This window comes from Pongo abelii, chromosome 16, assembly GCF_028885655.2.
Source record: "Pongo abelii isolate AG06213 chromosome 16, NHGRI_mPonAbe1-v2.0_pri, whole genome shotgun sequence".
Lineage (NCBI taxonomy): Eukaryota > Metazoa > Chordata > Mammalia > Primates > Hominidae > Pongo > Pongo abelii.
Genome location: NC_072001.2, coordinates 45,222,534 through 45,237,506, shown reverse-complemented (window position 1 = coordinate 45,237,506; position 14,973 = coordinate 45,222,534). Strand labels below are relative to the sequence as shown.

At 39.9% G+C, this 14,973-nt stretch overlaps 1 protein-coding gene across 5 annotated transcripts in view; it reads right to left on the bottom strand.

Moving 5' to 3' along the window:
* The window catches only part of GANC (glucosidase alpha, neutral C), an 82,834-nt gene that overhangs the window by 50,876 nt on the left and 16,985 nt on the right, over nucleotides 1–14,973 (bottom strand). For all 5 annotated transcript variants that reach the window (XM_054532632.2, XM_054532634.2, XM_054532635.2 and 2 more), the window contains 2 exons: nucleotides 12,924–13,106; nucleotides 8,251–8,296 (listed from right to left, as the gene is read on the bottom strand). In XM_054532632.2, coding sequence (XP_054388607.1) covers nucleotides 8,251–8,296; nucleotides 12,924–13,106 — 229 coding nt within the window. The remainder of the gene's footprint in view (nucleotides 1–8,250; nucleotides 8,297–12,923; nucleotides 13,107–14,973) is intronic.

Here is a 14,973-nt window from a genome sequence, read left to right as displayed (position 1 = left end):
CCCCTCCCTGTGTCCATGTGTTCTCATTGTTCAACTCCCACTTATGAGTGAGAACATGTGGTGTTTGGTTTTCTGTTCCTGTGTTAGTTTGCTGAGAATGATGGTTTCTAGCTTCATCCATGTCCCTGCAAAGGACATGAACTCATCCTTTTTTATGGCTGCATAATATTTCATGGTGTATATGTGCCACATTTTCTTTATCCAGTCTATCACTGATAGGCATTTGAGTTGGTTCAAAGTCTTTGCTAAGGTGAACAGTGCTGCAATAAACATATGTGTGAATGTGTCTTTACAGAATTATTTATAATTCTTTAGAAATATACCCAGTAATGGGATGGCTGGGTCCGATGGTATTTCTGGTTCTAGATCCTTGAGGAATCACCACAGTCTTCCACAATGGTTGAACTAATTTACATTCCCACCAACAGTGTAAAAGCACTCCTATTTCTCCACATCCTCTCCAGCATCTGTTGTTTCCTGACTTTTTAATCATCGCCATTCTAACTGGTGTGAGATGGTATCTCATTGTGGTTTTGATTTGCACTTCTCTAATGACCAGTGATGATGAGCTTTTTTAAATCTTTGTTGGCCACATAAATGTCTTCTTTTGAGAAGTGTCTGTTCATAACCTTTGTCCACTTTTTGATGGGGTTGTTTTTTTCTTGTAATTTTGTTTAAGTTCCTTGTAGATTCTGGATATTAACCCTTTATCAGATGGACAGATTGCAAAAATTTTCTCCCATTCTGTAGGTTGCCTGTTCACTCTTATGATAGTTTCTTTTGCCGTGCAGAAGTTCTTTAGTTTAATTAGATCCCATTTGTCAATTTTGGCTTTTGTTGCTATTGCTTTTGATGTTTTAGTCATGAAATCTTTGCCAATGCCTATGTCCTGAATGGTATTGCCTAGGTTTTCTTCTAGGGTTTTCATGGTTTTAGATCTTATGTTTAAGTCTTTAATTCATCTTGAGTCAATTTTTGTATAAGGTGTAAGGAAGGGATACAGTTTCAGTTTTCTGCATATGGCTAGACAGTTTTCCCAGCACCATTTATTAAATAGGGAATCCTTTCCCCACTGCTTTTGTCAGGTTGTCAAAGATCAGATGGTTGTAGATGTGTGGCATTATTTCTGAGGCTTCTGTTCTGTTCCATAGGTCTACGTATCTATTTTGGTACCAATACCATGCTGTTTTGGTTACTGTATCCTTGTAGCATAATTTGAAGTCAGGTAGAGTGATACCTCCAGCTTTGTTCTTTCTGCTTAGGATTGTCTTGGCTACACGGGCTCTTTTTTGGTTCCATATGAACTTTAAAGTAGTTTTTTCTAATTCTGTGAAGAAAGTCAACGGTAGCTTGATGGGGATAGCATTGAATCTATAAATTACTTTGGGCAGTATGGCCATTTTCACAATATTGATTCTTACTATCCATGAGCATGGAATGTTTCCATTTGTTTGTGTCCTCTCTGATTTCCTTAAGCAGTAGTTTGTAGTTCTCCTTGAAGAGGTCCTTTACATCCCTTGTCAGTTGTATTCCATGGGCACATAGTGCTACAAATTTCCCTCTAAACACTGCTTTGGCTGTGTCCCAGACATTCTGGTACATTGTGTTTTTGTTCTCACGGTTTCAAAGAACTTATTTATCTCTGCCTTCATTTCGTCATTTACCCAGTAGTCATTCAGGAGCAGGTTGTTCAGTTTCCATGTAGTTGTGCAGTTTTCAGTGAGTTTCTTAATCCTGAGTTCTAATTTGATTGCACTGTGGTCTGAGAGACTGTTTGTTATGATTTCTGTTATTTTCCATTTGCTGAGGAGTGTTTTACTTCCAATTATGTGGTCAATTTTAGAGTAAGTGCGATGTGGTGCTAAGAAGAATGTACATTCTATTGATTTAGGGTGGAGAGTTCTATAGATGTTTATTAGGTCCACTTGGTCCAGTGCTGAGTTCAAGTCCTGAGTATCCTTGTTAATTTTCTGTCTCGTTAATCTGTCTAATATTGAAAATAGGGTGTTAAAGTCTCCCACTATTATTGTGTGGAAGTCTAAGTCTCTTTGTAGGTCTCTAAGAACTTGCTTTATGAATCTGGGTGCTCCTGTATTGGGTGCATATATATTTAGGGTAGTTAGCTCTTCTTGTTGCATTGATCCCTTTACCATTATGTAATGCCCTTTTTTGTCTCTTTTGATCTTTGTTGATTTAAAGTCTATGTTATCAGAGACTAAGATTACAACCCCTGCTTTTTTTTTTTTTGCTTGGTAAATATTCCTCCCTCCCTTTATTTTGAGACTATGGGTGTCTCTGCACATGGGATGGGTCTCCTGAACACAGCACACTGGTGGGTCTTGACTCTTTATCCAATTTGCCAGTCTATGTCTTTTAATTGGGGTATTTAGCCCGTTTACATTTAAGGTTAATATTGTTATGTGTGAATTTGATCCTGTCATTATGATACTAGCTGGTTATTTTGCCCATTAGTTGATGTAGTTTCTTAATTGTGTCGATGGTCTTTACAATTTGGTATGTTTTTGCAGTGGCTAGTACTGGTTTTTCCTTTCCATATTTAGTGCTTCCTTCAGGAGTTCTTGTAAGGCAGGCCTGGTGGTGACAAAATCTCTCAGCATTTGCTTGTCTGTAAAGGATTTTCTTTCTCCTTTGCTTATGAAGCTTAGTTTGGCTGGATATGAAATTCTGGAGTGAAAATTATTTCCTTTAAGAATGTTGAATATTGGCCCCCACTCTCTTCTGGCTTGTAGGGCTTCTGCAGAGAGAGCCAGTGTTAGTCTGATGGGCTTCCCTTTGTGGGTAACCCGACCTTTCTCTATGGCTGTCCTTAACATTTTTTTCCTTCATTTCAACTTTGGTCAGGCTGATGATTACGTGTCTTGGGGTTGCTCTTCTTGAGGAGTATCTTTGTGGTGTTCTCTGTATTTCCTGAATTTGAATGTTGGTCCGTCTTGCCATGTTGGGGAAGTTCTCCTGGATAATATCCTGAAGAGTGTTTTCCAACTTGGTTCCATTCTCCCTGTCACTTTCAGCTATACCAATCAAAGGTAGGTTTGGCCTTTTCACATAGTCCCATATATCTTGGAGGCTTTGTTCATTCCTTTTCATTTTTTTTCTCTAATCTTGTCTTCACTCTTTATTCCATTAAGTTGATCTTCAATCTCTGATATCCTTTCTTCCACTTGATCAATTTGGCTATTGATACTTGTGTATGCCTCATGAAGTTCTCATGCTGTGTTTTTCAGCTCCATCAGGTCATTTATGTTCTTCTCTAAACTGGTTATTCTAGTTAGCAATTCCTCTAACCTTTTTTCAAGGTTCTTAGCTTCCTTGCATTGGGTTAGAACATGCTCCTTTAGCTTGGAGGGGTTTGTTATTATCCACCTTCTGAAGTCTACTTTCTGTCAATTTGTCAAACTCATTCTCCGTCCAATTTTGTTCACTTGCTGGTGAGAAGCTTGATCCTTCGGAGGAGAAGAGGCGTTCTGGTTTTTGGAATTTTCAGCCTTTTGTGCTGGTTTTTCCTCACCTTCATGGATTTATCTACCTTTGCTCTTTGATGTTGGTGATCTTCGGATAGGGTTTTTGTGTGGACATCCTTTTTGTTGATGTTGATGCTGTTCCTTTCTGCTTGTTAGTTTTCGTTCTAACAGTCAGGCCCCTCTGCTGCAGGTTTGCTGGAGGTCCATTCCAGACACTGTTTGACTGAGTATTACCAGCAGAGGCTGCAGAACAGCAAAAATTGCTGCCTGTTCCTTCCTCTGGAAGCTTCGTTCCAGAGGACGAAGCTCTCCTGTATGAGGTGTCTGTCGACCCCTGCTGGGAGGTGTCTCCCAGTCAGGAGGCATGAGGGTCAGGGACCCACTTGAGGAGGCAGTCTGTCCCTTAGCAGAGCTCGAGCGCTGTGCTGGGAGACCCGCTGCTCTCTTCAGAGCTGGCAGGCAGGAATGTTTAAGTCTGCTGAAGCTGCACCCACAGTTGTCCCTTCCCCCAGGTGCTCTGTCCCAGGGAGATGGGAGTTTTATCTATAAGCCCCTGATTGGGGCTGCTGCCTTTCTTTCAGAGATGCCCTGCCCAAGGAGGAGGAATCTAGAGAGGCAGTCTGGCTATAGCAGCTTTGCGAAGCTGTGGTGGGCTCCACCCAGTTCAAACTTCCAGGTGGCTCTGTTTAGACTGTGAGGGGAAAACCACATACTCAAGCCTCAGTGATGGTGGATGCCCCTCGTCCCACCAAGCTTGAGCATCCCAGGTCAACTTCAGACTGCTGTGGTGGCAGTGAGAATTTCAAGTCAGTAGATCTTAGCTTGCTGAGTTCCGTGGGGGTGGGATCCGCTGAGCTAGACCACTTGGCTCCCTGGCTTCAGCCCCCTTTCCAGGGGAGTGAACAGTTCTGTCTCGCTGGTGTTCCAGGCACCACTGGGGTATGAAAAAAAAATCCCTGCAGCTAGCTCGGTGTCTGCCCAAATGGCTGCCCAGTTTTGTGTGGCCCTGGTGGTGTAGGCACCTGAGGGAATCTCCTGGTCTGTGGGTTACCAAGACCATGGGAGAAGTGTAGTATCTGGGCCAGAATGCACCATTCCTCACAGCACAGTCTCTCATGGTTTCCCTTGGCTAGGGGAGAGAGTTCCCCGATCCCTTGTGCTTCCCAGGTGAGGCAATACCCCACCCTGCTTCAGCTCACCCTCTGTGGGCTGCACCCACTCTGTAACCAGTCCCAATGAGATGAGTCAGGCACTTCAGTTGGAAATTCAGAAATCACCTGCCTTCTGCGTTGATCTTGCTGGCAGCTGCAGACCAGAGCTGTTCCTATTCAGCCATCCTGCCAGCCACAGTGTACCACATTTTCTTTCTTTCTTTCTTTTTTTTTTTTTTTTTTTGAGATGGAGTTGCGCTCTTGTTGCCCAGGCTGGAGTGCAATGGCGCAATCTTGGCTCACCGCAACCTCCACCTCCACCTCCCAGGTTCAGGTGATTCTCCTGCTTCAGCCTCCCTAGTAGCTGGGATTACAGGCATGTGCTACCACACCCAGCTAATTTTTTATTTTTAGTAGAGACAGGGTTTCTCCATGTTGGTCAGGCTGGTCTCGAACGCCCAACCTCAGGTGATCCACCTGCCTCGGCCTCCCAAAGTGCTGGGATTACAGGCATGAGCCACACACCCAGTCCCATATTTTCTTTATCCAGTCTATCACTGATGGGCACTTGGGTTGGTTCCACGTCTTTGCTATTGTAAATACTGCCGCAATAAACATACATGTGCATGTGTCTTTATAGCAGAATGATTTATATTCCTTCAGGAATATACCAAGTAATGGGACGGCTGGGTCAAATGGTATTTCTGGTTCTAGACCCTTGAGGAATCACTATACTGTCTTCCACAATGGACTAATTTACATTTCCACCAAGAGTGTAAAAGCATTCCTACTTCTCCAGAGCCTCGTCAGCATCTATTGTTTTTTGACTTTTTAATAATCATCATTCTGACTGGTATGAGATGGTATCTCACTGTGGTTTTGATTTGCATTTCTCTGATGATCGGTGATGTTGAGCTTTTTTTCATGTTTGTTGGCCGCGTAAATGTCTTCTTTTGAGAAGTGTCTGTTCATATCCTTTGCCTATGTTTTGATGGGTTTTTTTTTTAATTGTAAATTTGCTTAGGTTCCTTGTAAATTCTGGATATTAGCACTTAGGGTAGATTGCAAAAATTTTCTCCCATTCTGTAGGTTGCCTGTTTACTCTGATGATCGTTTCTTTTGCTGTGCAGAAGCTCTTTAGTTTAATTAGATCCCATTTGTGAATTTTCGTTTTTATTGCATTTGCTTTTGGCGTTTTCATCATGAAGTCTTTGCCCACGCCTATGTCCTGAATGGTATTGTCTAGGTTTTCTTCTAGGGTTTTTATGGTTTTGGGTTTTACATTTAAGTCTTTAATTCATCTTGAGTTAATTTTTGTATAAGGTGTATGGAAGGGATCCAGTTTCAGTTTTCTGCATACGGCTAGCCAGTTCTCCCAGCACCATTTATTGAACAGGAGATCCTTTCCCCATTGCTTGTTTTTGTCAGGTTTCTCAAAGATCAGATGGTTGTAGATGTGTGGTGTTATTTGGTTATTTCTGAGGTCTCTGTTCTGTTCCACTGGTCTATATGTCTGTTTGGTACCAGTACCGTGTTGTTTTGGTTACTGTAGCCTTGTAGAATAGCTTGAAATCAGGTAATGTGATGCCTCCAGATCTGTTCTTTTTGCTTAGGATTGTCTTGGCTATACGGGATCTTGGATCTTCTTTGATTTCATATGAAATTTAAGGTAGTTGTTGCTAATTCTGTGAAGAATGTCAATGGTAGTTTGATGGGAGTAGCATTGAATCTATAAATTATTTTGGGGAGTAAGAAAACTTCAGGCCAATATCCCTGATAAACATCAATGTGAAAATCCTCAATAAAATACTGGCAAACTGAATCCAGCAGCACATCAAAAAATTTATCCACCACGATCAAGTCAGCTTCCTCTCTGGGGCAAGGCTGTTTCAACATACGCAAATCAATAAATATAATCCATCACATAAACAGAACCAAAGACAAAAACCATGTGATTATCTCAACAGATGCAGAAAAGGCCTTTGATAAAATTCAACATCCTTCATGTTAAAAACTCTCAATAAACTACATACTGATGGAACATATCTCAAAATAATAAGAGCTACTTATGACGAACCCACAGCCAATATCATACTGAATGGGCAAAAGCTGGAAGCATTCCCTTTAAAAACTGGCACAGGACAAGGATGTCCTCTCTCACCACTCCTATTCAACATAGTAAATGGAAGTTCTGGCCAAGGCAATCAGGCAAGAGGAAGAAATAAAGAGTATTCAAACAGGAAGAGAGGAAGTCAAATTGTCTTTGTTTGTAGATGACATGATTTTATATTTAGAAAACCCCATCATCTCAGCGCCAAAAAAATCCTTAAACTGATAAGCAACTTCAGCAAAGTCTGAGGATACAAAATCAATGTGCAAAAATCACAAGCATGCCTTTACAACCACACTAGACAATCAGAGAGCCAAATCATGAATGAACTCCCATTCACAATTGCTACAAAGGGAATAAAATACCTACCAATACAGTTAACAAGGGATGTGAAGGGCCTCTTCAAGGAGAACTACAAACCACTGCTCAAGGAAATAAGCGAGAACACAAATGATAAAACATTCCATCCTCATGGATAGGAAGAATCAATATCGTGAAAAGTGCTCTTTTGAAGACACATGTGACTGGGGATGAAGAGAGAGATTTCTGGAGTGTCCATTCTTCACAATTCAACAAAATAATCTTTTAAAAATAGAAATAAGACCATGCATCTCTGCTACTTAGAACCATTCCAGAGTTTTCCTTTGCTCTTAGGAGAAACTCAGAAAGGTTAACATGGCTTGGAAGAAGGTAAGCTCCATGATAAATGGGGGACTTATATTTTTCAATGATGTCTCACCAATTCCATGAACAGTGCCTGGGATATAGGAGGTACTTAACAAATAATTGTTAGATAAAAGAATTATTACAAATCTTTCCACAGCACTGCCCTGCCTATCTCTCTAGCCTCACTACATACCACCCTCCCCTTTGCTTTCCTTTCTCCAGCGGAAATAAATATATATTGCATACATATTCCATTTCCTCAAATGGAATATGCTCCATCCTACCTCCAGATCTTTGAATATGCAGTTCCTTCTACCTGGAATGTTCTTTTCCCAACTTTTTGACTTGTGTATATACAACTTTTTGACTTGTGTATACATCAGTTTCGGCTTTAACATTATTTCCCTCAGAAGGTCTTTCCTGACCCTCATCTTGGACAGGTCTCTTGTATTCTTCTATAGCACCATTTTGTAACACTCTTCTATAGCACCATTTTGTAACACTCCTCATGCTTGTAATTACTTACTCAATGTCTATCTTTCCCAATAGATTCTAATTTTCATGAGAACACGTTTGGGATTTGTTTTATTCAAGGCTGATTCTCCTTGCCTAGCAATAATGCCTGGCAAAAAGCAGGCACTCAGGAAGCATCTGTTTTTATGAATGAATGAATGAATGAATGAGATGACAAGGTGAGCCAAAGAAACAGGTGGTCCTATTTATATGCAGTAGATCATTTAACAAGCACCCTTCTGTAGAAGGAAGAAAGAGAATTCCTTATATGCCCTATCATTATGATAATGGTGAAAAAGATAACAATAAATGGATCAATCTAGATTACCTGAGAGGTGTCCACTGATGCCTCCTCCTCATTTTCTTTAGCAGCTCTGTTTTAACATAAATAAAGTTGTTTCACTCAATGGCAAGACTGACAGAATTTTGTTCAATGATAAAGATTTTCATTTCCAACTTTTGAGACCCCATAAGTTATATCCTTTAATGTATTAAATATAACATCATTATAAAAATAAAAATGAAGCCAGGTGCAGTGGTGCCTGCCTGTAATCCTAGCTACTTGGGAGGCTGAGGCTAGAGGGTCACTCGAGCCCAGGAGTTCGATGTCAGCCTGGGTAACATAGATCTCATCTTTAAACAATAAAAAAAAATTTTTAAATGAGTTTATAAAATTGGACAGTAATGATGAACATTAATCTAATAGCTTCATTTCTTAATGTAGAAGTATTTTAATTTTGTTACCTCTTTAAAAAATACTTTTATCATTTTTTATTGTAAATGTTAAACATGCTCATAATATTTCAACAAAATCTAAGTAAGCAAGGGTAGAACATAGCTCCCTTCACTCGGTGTGACTCTCTTCATTCCCAGAACACAGCACTATAATGTACAGTCTTTCAGAATGATTGTGACAATTTATTCTTCCACCCATAGTTGTATTTGAGTGCTCATTTCCCCACATTCTTAACAATGCTGGACTTTATCAATCTTTCAGTTTTTGCCAATTTAAAATTGTAGAAAAAATAAGTGCATTTCAGTTTCTATTTCTATGAGCAAGAATGATGTAGGCTAACTTTTATACATTTAATGGGCGACATAGTGAGATCCTGTCTTCCAAAAAAAAAAAAAGAAAAAAGAAAAAAATATTTGAGTGAAAAATACATTACAAAAGAATATATACAGCATACTTCTATTACATAAAAGTTTTTTTAGAAAAGACAAATCCAAATAATATGTTGTTTGGGAATTCATACATATGTGGGAATGCAATTAAAAACCCCAAGGAGGCTGGGTGCGGCAGCTCACACCTGTAATCTGGGCACTTTGGGAGGCTGATGCGGGTAGATCACCTGAGGTCAGGCATTCGAGACCAGCCTGGCCAACATGGTGAAACCCTGTCTCTACCAAAAATACAAAAATTAGCTGGATGTGGTGGTGGGTGCCTGTAATCCCAGCTACTTGGGAGGCTGAGGCAGGAGAATCGCTTGAACCTGGGAGGCGGAGGTTGCAGTGGGACGAGATCGCACCACTGCACTCCAGCCTGGGCAACAAGAGTCAAATTCCGTCTTAAAACAATACAAAACTAAACCAAACCAAACCAAATCAAACCCAAGGAAGTGATTAACACAAAATTTAGTAAACTGGTTACCTCTGAAGGTAAGATATACTATGCTAACACCAATCAAAAGAGAGTAAGAGTAGATATATTAATTTCAGACAGAACAGATCTCAGAGCAAGGAAAATTTGGGGGGATAAAGAGGGGTATTACATAATGATAAAGGGATCAATACTCCAAGCAGACATAACAATCTTTTTTTTTTTTTTTTTTTGAGACGGAGTTTTGCTTTTCTCGCCCAGCCTGGAGTGCAATGGTGTGATCTTGGCTCACTGAAACCTCCACCTCCCGGGTTCGAGTGAGTCTCCTGCCTCAACCTCCCAAGTAGCTGGAACGACAGGCACATGCCACCAAGCCTGGCTAATTTTTTTGTATTTTTAGTAGAGACAGGGTTTCGGCATGTTGGCCAGGCTGGTCTCAAACTCCTGACCTCATATGATCTGCCTGCCTCGGCCTCCCAAAGTGCTGGGATTATAGCCATAAGCCATTGTGCCCAGTTCAACATAACAATCTTTAATGTGTGTATGAGTCTAATAGAGCATCAAACTATATAAGGCAAAAACTGATTTGTTGAGCTTTTTAGTCATTGTTAGGATGGAGTAGTGACTTCTAAGCTCCTTACGTGCCAGATGGGAAACTGGAAGTCCTTGACTTTTAATTTTGTTCATGCTGCATGTGTGTGTGTGTCTATAATAAAGCTTTTTTTTTTTCTTGTGTTGCTTTCTGAGTAGAATCAAAGCTTAAAATGTGTAAGTAATCAAATCCATCAATCTTTTCCTTATGGCTCTTCAGTTTATGTCACACTCTCACAATTACAAAAATATTGTTTTATATTTTCTTCTATTTTTATGTCTTTTTATGCTTAATTTTTATTCATCTGCAATTTATTTTTGTTAATGTTATGAGGTTAAAATCTAACTTAAAATTTTTTCCAGTTAGATCATCTGATTTTCCTAATACAAATATAATTATAAATATAAATGTAAATCATGGAACTATAACTACCAGTACAACCTCTGTGGAAGGCAATTTGGCAATACCTATGAAAACTACAGGCGGGGCGTGGTCGCTCACGCCTGTAATCCCAGCACTTTGGGAGGCCGAGGCGGGCGGATCACGAGGTCAGGAGATTGAGATCATCCTGACTAACACGGTGAAACCCCATCTCTACTAAAAATACAAAAACAAAATTAGCCGGGCATGGTGGCGGGCGCTGTAGTCCCAGCTACTCGGGAGGCTAAGGCGGGAGAATGGCATGAACCCAGGAGGCAGAGCTTGCAGTGAGCCAAGATCATGCCACTGCACTCCAGCCTGGGTGACAACGAGACTCTATCTCAAAAAAAAAAAAAAAACAAAACTACAAATGCACAAACCATCTGATCAACAACTATCCTTTTATGACTCTATACTATAAATATACTTGTATATATGCACAATGACACATATTCAAGGTTATTAGTAAACTAACTAGTTGTAAAACAAGATTAGAAACAACTTTAAATCCCTCAATAGAGAATTTACTCAGTGAATCACGGTACAGCCATATAACAGAAATTATGTAGCTGCTTTAAAGAAATTAAGAATTATCACATTGTTAAGAGAAAAAAGCAAGGTGTAGAAGAATGTGTAAAGGTGGCGCCATTTGTGTCAGGAAAGGAAAAGTCAAAGAATATATATAAAATGTATATACATAAATTGTTTCTGAAAGGATACTGGAAACACATTACTTTTTTTTTTTTGAGACAGAGTCTTGCTCTGCTACCCAGGCTGGAGTGCAGTGGTGTGATCTCAGCTCACTGCAACCTCCACCTCCCGGGTTCAAGCGATTCTCCTGCTTCAGCCTCTTGAGTAGTTGGGACTACAGGCATGTGCCACTACACCTGGCTAAATTTTTGTATTTTTACTAGAGACAGGGTTTCACCATGTTGGCCAGGCTGGTCTCAAACTCCTGACCTCACGTGATCCACCCGCCTCGGCCTCCCAAAGTGCTGGGATTACAGGCATGAGCCACCACACCCGACCAGAACACATCACTTTCAAGGGGCAGCTAGAGGACACAGGGGGAAGGAGATTCTTTACTATTATTACATAGAAATGTGTATTAATATATACTCCTTTGTACCATGTGCCTCTTCTACATAAGTAAGTAAAAGGATCAACTTAGGAAAGAAAACAATGTTTAAAAGAAAACAGAACAAAATCATGGGGGTTTACAAAAGAAAAAAAAGCGTTTTTTTTTGGTTTGTTTTGAGACACAATCTCGCTCTGTTGCCCAGGCTGGAGTGCAGTGGCACAATCACAGCTCACTGCAGTCTTGACCTCCTGTGCTCAAGTGATCCTCCTACCTCAGCCTCCCAAGTAACTGGGACTACAGGCATGTGCTATTACACTCGGCTAATTTTTTTGTATTTTTTGTAGCACAGGGTTTCACCATGTTGCCCAGGCTGGCCTCAAATTCCTGGGCTCAACTGATTTGCCCACCTCGGCAAAAGTGTTATGATTATAGGCGTAAGCCACTGTGCCTGGCTAGAAAAAAGGCTTTAAATATAAAGAACATGGGTAGTGGGTACAAAGATATTTGTTATGCTATTATTAGTATTTTTCAGTTAAACAAGTACTTGACTATTCATACGGCACTAACAGAGTAGGTGAAGAGATTATAGGGATTTTAAATTTTCTTCTTTTCAATATTTTCTAATCTGCCTATGATGAACAAGTATTAGTTCTGAGATGAGAAAATGAGATATTTTTAATATCAAAATTTTAAAATAGAAATGAGTTGAAACTCAGAAAAATCACTACGTTGGAATAATGAATGTTGATTGCTTTCTGCAGATCATATAATATGTTTATTATCATGATAAAAATAGAAAGAACTATAGACTAAAAGATTTAAAAACAGTGTTGGTAAGAATGGAAGAAGAATCTCCTCCTTACCACCACCTCCTAATTCATGTGAGCAGCCCACACAAATAGCTTTGATCAAGCAGATGGTCCCAGAAAATTCCTGGACAACTATTCAAGTCTAGGGTAATTTGTGTTATTGCAAGGGAGTGAAGTGAAATTACGAAGGTATGCTAGTTCACATTAATATTTGTCAGGTCAACAGAGTGCTTTTGTAGAAGGGTGTGCAGGGTAGAGAATGCCATCAGTCACACACAGGACATGTTAAGAGTGTAACATTTACAAAACTTTGGGAATTATTTTTGTCATAAAGCTTGTATTCACCTTCACAGGTGAAAAGATAAAATTTCTCAGAACAATACTAGAGCAAATAAGGCAAACCAATTTTCTATGGTGATATGTTATCTATTTAGGCAACTGATATTCATTAATCAAGTTATGTTAAGGTCTTTATGTGTCAAGTAATGCATAAGAATACCTTTGTTTGTGAAGAATCTGTAGATGCTCAAAATATAATTGGCCCAGGGAATTTATGCTAATCACAACCTCTTCTTCAGACACCAAGTCTACTTTGAATGGGTTTGCTGTGACATGGCACTTCAGGTCTCCTTTTCCATCTGCCAATATCAGACTGCCTGTGTCCCCTGAGCATGAAATCAGCCTAGAAAACAAAACAGGAAGAGAAAAACTAGCTGCTATAGGTTTACATGGCCCTACGTGATTTGTACTTCCAAGTAATTAATTAGTAAATCAATATTCATGTGACATAGCCATAGATAAGGCAACAGAGAAATGTTAATGAGAGCATTGGCTTTGGTGCCAAAGAGCTTAAATTGAGCATAACTCTACCATATACGTTATAACTTCAGATAACAAAGTTATTCGACTTTTCTAGGTCTTGGTTTCCTTATCTGTAAAGTGAAAATAACAAAAGCAACAACAAAGTTTTTGGAGAGAATTACATGAGATCACATGTGTAAAGCTCTTGACACAGTGCCAGACACATTTAAAAAAAAACACACAATAAATGTTAGCTATCATCATCATCATCATCATCACCTTGGTCTGGAAGGTCTAGTAACTTTCTAGATTTTGGCGTGTAAAATCTAAATATTGTTTTTCTTTCTCATTCCAACCACGTACTCAGAAACTGAGGAAATAACACAGATTGGGTCCACAGTGAGATGGAACCAGGTCAAATTTTTATTTACCTATTTATTGCCTGATTCCCACCAGCCTCCAATTTCACAGGTACACTGTTAGGATGTTTTAGATCCACAAGAATTATGTAAGCTCAAACACAGCACTTAAAATCCCTCAAAGCTAGATATTTCCCTTTCTCCAGTGCACAGTATCCCCAGTAAATGTTCACAGGACTCTTTAAGTAAGGTAAAAAGAGACAGTTTATGTTCTTATGATGTCTTTTCAGTCCTTCTCCATGGATTTTATGCCTTCTCTTCAAGCAAGATGCTTAGGATCTGGAAATTAACTCTGGAGACAGCTGAGAGGCTGTCTCTCACTGTCCATTGAATCCAGACAGAGTTCTTTTGATTATTCCATTAAGTAGGACTGTAGTTCATATATGTCAGTCTAATGCACCCCACCATAAATTGCTTACTGCCCCAAGCGTTAAACTATTTTGAGTACTACATGGGCCCTACCACCCATAACGGAATTATGTTCACCTTGTCTCTGACAACTAAATGTTACTCTGCCTCTGCTACCTGTAGTCTCCTTATCTCCACTGAAATCAGGGAGACCACTTTAATGGCATCATTTCCCACCATTATCTCCAGCCCACAAAAGGAAGATGTTCACTACAATGCTTTCCAAGTGCTCCCTCATCAGTTTCTCAGTGAAGGGGGTATGTTCTGGATTCTCATGGGGAACAGAATCCAGAGGGGCTAGATGAGCTGGTTGCGTGAAACAAATCCACTTCAACATCTTTATCTCTCTAAGTCTATGTATCATTTCCTCTATACCATGCCAAAGAATTCCTGATATCTCAGCTTCATTCAGAAGAATCCATAGCTGAGTTCAGATTATAATTAACCAACTAAGCCATCAATTAGAGCCATTCTCAGTTGCCCAAGCTAGCATATCAAATCAACATTATCTGGTATGTGTACCTGAGTCAATAAATTTAGCCTGATCTACAATTAAGTTCCTTCTTTCTGGTCTAGGAATTCCTCAGAAACCATTTCCATTCATATTTCCCAGTTTTTTTTTTGCCATCATATAGTCTTATAATTTTTCAGGCATGCAAGCCTTCTCCCCCTGGGTTTGACTGTAATTGGCTCTCTGGGCATGTTGGGATCTGACTCTGATGATGGGTCTGGAGGCAGTGAAGGGTGGTAGGGGTCGGGCACAGGAGAATTGGAAACCCCGTGCATGTATATTTTAGGTGAGGTCAATAAAGGGTATCCAAGCAAGGCAGGATCAGCTTCACCTGCTTTTATAGGAGGGGTTGCTTCTGCTGAAATGGGAGGGCCAGTGGAATTTTGAGGTTTGACTATTTAGAATTACCC